Source organism: Jaculus jaculus, chromosome 1 (genome assembly GCF_020740685.1).
Source record: "Jaculus jaculus isolate mJacJac1 chromosome 1, mJacJac1.mat.Y.cur, whole genome shotgun sequence".
Lineage (NCBI taxonomy): Eukaryota > Metazoa > Chordata > Mammalia > Rodentia > Dipodidae > Jaculus > Jaculus jaculus.
The window spans coordinates 61531267-61534769 of NC_059102.1; the positions used below are offsets into that span (position 1 = coordinate 61531267).

Genomic DNA, 3503 nt, shown 5'->3' on the forward strand with positions numbered 1-3503 from the left:
GGAGAGAGATGGTGTGGAAAGGAATGATTGTGAGATGAGTTGGAGGCAGCAGGGGAGGAGTTGGACATGTTGCACACCAAAGTCAAATACCATAGCCTGAGGAGCTGCGCAGGTCTAAGTTGTTTGAAGAGTTCTAACTGCGGGTAGCTGCCATTGTGTGAAAGCCAGGCCAGGTGTTAGATCTGATGGATTGTCCAAGCAACATGGATTCAAGCCACTTCCTCAGAAGTTACACAGAGGGCGATGGCAGCAATGGGTGGTATAAATTTCATAAGATGATATAATTCTCTTGAAGCATTGTGCCTTGCTTTCTGTGCAGCCTTGAATTGCATACCAATGAATTCCACCTGAAGACAGACACAGAGCAGTCATGAGATACACTACCTACCTGGCTTGGATGCATCTCACAAATAAGAGGTAAAGAGAAGACACAGTGAGATGAAGCACACGCAAGCCTGCCGAGATCCAGATCTCATGTTCCGTCCCGAGGAGCAGCTCATTTCACTATCCTGTCTTCACAAACTCCCGTTTCAATGATTTTAGTTGGAAACTTAGCAATACACAAGACTTGGGGGAAAAAAGTCTACAACTGCCATTGGATAGACATTTCTGAAGTGTTAGCTATTTAGGAGCTTGTTAATAATTAAACCCAACTTCACCCAGATGTGACTAACTCAAAGGGCTGAATCCTCAGAAGAGGGTTGGAGGCATATATATATATATACACATGCTTCTCAGAAATGAAAGCTTATCCATTGCCCCACTTATCTTTCTTTTTGTTTTGAGACAAGGTCTTGCTGCATAGCCCAGGCTCATCTTGAACTCCCATGTCTCCTGCCTCAGACTTCTGAGTGTCAGGACCGCAGGTGCATGCCACCACACCTGACCTTTCCCCCTAAATACAGCCATGATGCATATTCACCTAGAACATATGGAAAGCACGCCTGAGTGCCAAGAAGTGCACATGAGTGCCAAGTAAGTGCCCCTGACTTCCCATAGTTCAACTACTTCATTTGTGTGTGTTTGGGGGAGGAGAAAAATGAGCCTTCTCCCAAAGTATACATATAATGGCTGCAAGTGAAAAAAAAAGTTTCTCAACTAGAGGCGCTTTTGCTTCCCTATCCCCAGGACATAAACTACCTCTCAGACATTTTTTGTTATCATAGCTGAATAGGGCAGCATGCTCAGATGCTCTTGGTACCTGTGTTAGCCTTCTGTCACTGTGACAGAACCACCTGAGATGATCGACTTGGAAACAAGAAAGGTTTATTTTGGCTCACAGTTTCAGAGAATTCAGTTTGTGGTCCTGTGACAAGACGGATGAGTCACAGCAGGAGTCTCTGGCAGAGGAAGCCATCCAACATTATGGTGTTCAGGCGACCGAGAGAAAAAGGGCTAGGGTCTCAATATTCCCTTGAAGGGCGTGCCAGGCCCTAACTTCTGTTACTAGGCCCCAACTCCTGTGGGTTCTGGCCCCTGCAGAAGCACCGAAGCTTGGAGACTAGGCCTAGAACAAGTAGGCCTTTGGGCATATCCCAGTTCTAAACCGTAGCAACTGTGCTCTGCAATGAGGAAGGCTATACTCATTTAAAATACTCACAGGAAATTTAAATCATCTTAGAAAGGTTGAACTCATCTAAATTGTCATTTAAAATGTAAGTTCCTTTTCCCCTACACTATCTCTAATCCTTCATATGATAAATTTTTATATGCTTTCTTAGTTTGATGGACTAAAATATTCTCATATTATTTCTCTGTAATTTTCATGGCCTTGATTAACTAGTAAGGTTAAATAGCTCATTTTATTTCCCAATATGTATTTTCTCTCCTGAGACTTGCTTTTATATTTTCTTCAACAAGTCTTTTTTTTCTGATTTTTTAGAAGTTCTGTATTTTCCTGAATAGATATTAATATGTTGTTCTGTTATTTATGCTCCTGTCATTCCTACATATTATCTCTTTATCTTTTAGTCCACAGTTTAAACATTGCCATTTATTTTATAAATTCCAAGATATTGTTACATTCAAAGTTGGTACTTTCTTTGTGACTTTTGTGTTTAGTTATTAACTTGAAACACGCCTCTAGCATTTTCTTGTACTGTATGCATCATTGGGATGTACACCCTACATCAACAGAGCCAGCTTCACAGACAGGGAGTCTGTGATTATAAGGGCCTGTGTCTGGAAGGGCTCCACCAAGGATGTGACAGGTTGATGCTTTGTAAGATGTGGATGATGCCAATAAGAGAAGACGGAGGTTTAGCAATACTCTATAGTCAAAGAATGTGCATGTGAATCTTGGCTACATTAGCTACGTAATCTTGTGAAACTTCTCTAATATTTTTGTATCTTGGTTTTTTTTTCACTTTAAAAATAAGGATAAAGGGCTTGGGATGTAGCTCCACGGTACAGAGCTTACCTAGAATGCCTGAGTCCCTGGGTTCAATCCCCAGAACCACAAAAATAAACTTTAAGAAGGTGTGGGGGAAAGAGATAGGCTCTTTTCCAGTTTACATCATTGCATTGTTGGTATAATGAAGTCCTGGTGAAGTCCTGAGTATAACATCTGATACACAGGGAATATTGAACAAGTGTTTGGTGGCACCAAGATTGCATTTACTTTAAATATATGTTTTTAAGTATCAACACTTACCTTTAATGAAATTCTGTTTGATACAATACTGACCAGGCTCTGTTTTGCAGGTGCCAAAGTCTAAAACACATCCATGGAATGGGATGGAGAGATTGCATAACCTGCAGAGCACGCCTCCAACACCTTCAGGTATAGACATGGAAAATGAGGGGAAATGGCGATGATGCAAGAGAGAGACAGAGAGAAAAAGAAAGAGATAAAAAAAAAAGCAGGGATTTCTTTTATCTTTAAGAAAGTAAGCACTGTTTTACAAACTAATTATAAAAAGCCACATAAATTAAAATTATTTCATTTTGATAATTTAATGAGGGAGATTTCAAAGCATATGTACATCGGGGAAGCAGAAGCATAATTAACTGCCTAAAACCAGAAATGAGGACAGTTTCTCAGTGCCTAATTACATGAAGCCTAAGTTATTTCCCCATATTTAATTGCAGTCACATATCCATGGTTAGGCCTTCATTTCCAAGTCTAAGATAACATATTATACATATGAATAGCCATTACTTGATTAATGTTTACAGACTGGTTATCTTCAATACTCAAGTTCAATTGCTTAACAGTGTTGCTCATTTTGGTTATGTAGATCTAGACCCAGAGACTCGTGATGCTTTTATATTTATATGTGGTGAGTATGTGTGTGGGCACATGTGTTATGGTGCATGTGTGGAGGTCAGATGACAGCTTGGAGTTATCTGTGTTCCATCCTCTTGAGACAAGTTTTATTGCCACGTACTGCCAGACTGAAAGTGAATGCCAGACTAGTTGGCTTGTGACCTTCAGAGTCTCCTGGCTCTGCCTCCCATTGTCGTAGATGCACTGGTATCACAGATGCATGTGCCACTTTGCA

The 3503-nt window shown here is 40.6% G+C and overlaps 1 protein-coding gene across 1 annotated transcript; it reads right to left on the reverse strand.

The window, feature by feature from the left end:
• Positions 1 to 222: 222 nt before the first annotated feature.
• Positions 223 to 2792, reverse strand: C1H9orf57 (chromosome 1 C9orf57 homolog). Its single transcript, XM_045152995.1, has 2 exons — positions 2654 to 2792; positions 223 to 347 (listed from the first exon to the last, which is right to left on the reverse strand). The coding sequence occupies exons 1-2, from the start codon at positions 2790 to 2792 to the stop codon at positions 223 to 225; spliced, it is 264 nt and encodes an 87-aa protein (XP_045008930.1).
• Between the last annotated feature and the right edge of the window lie 711 nt (positions 2793 to 3503).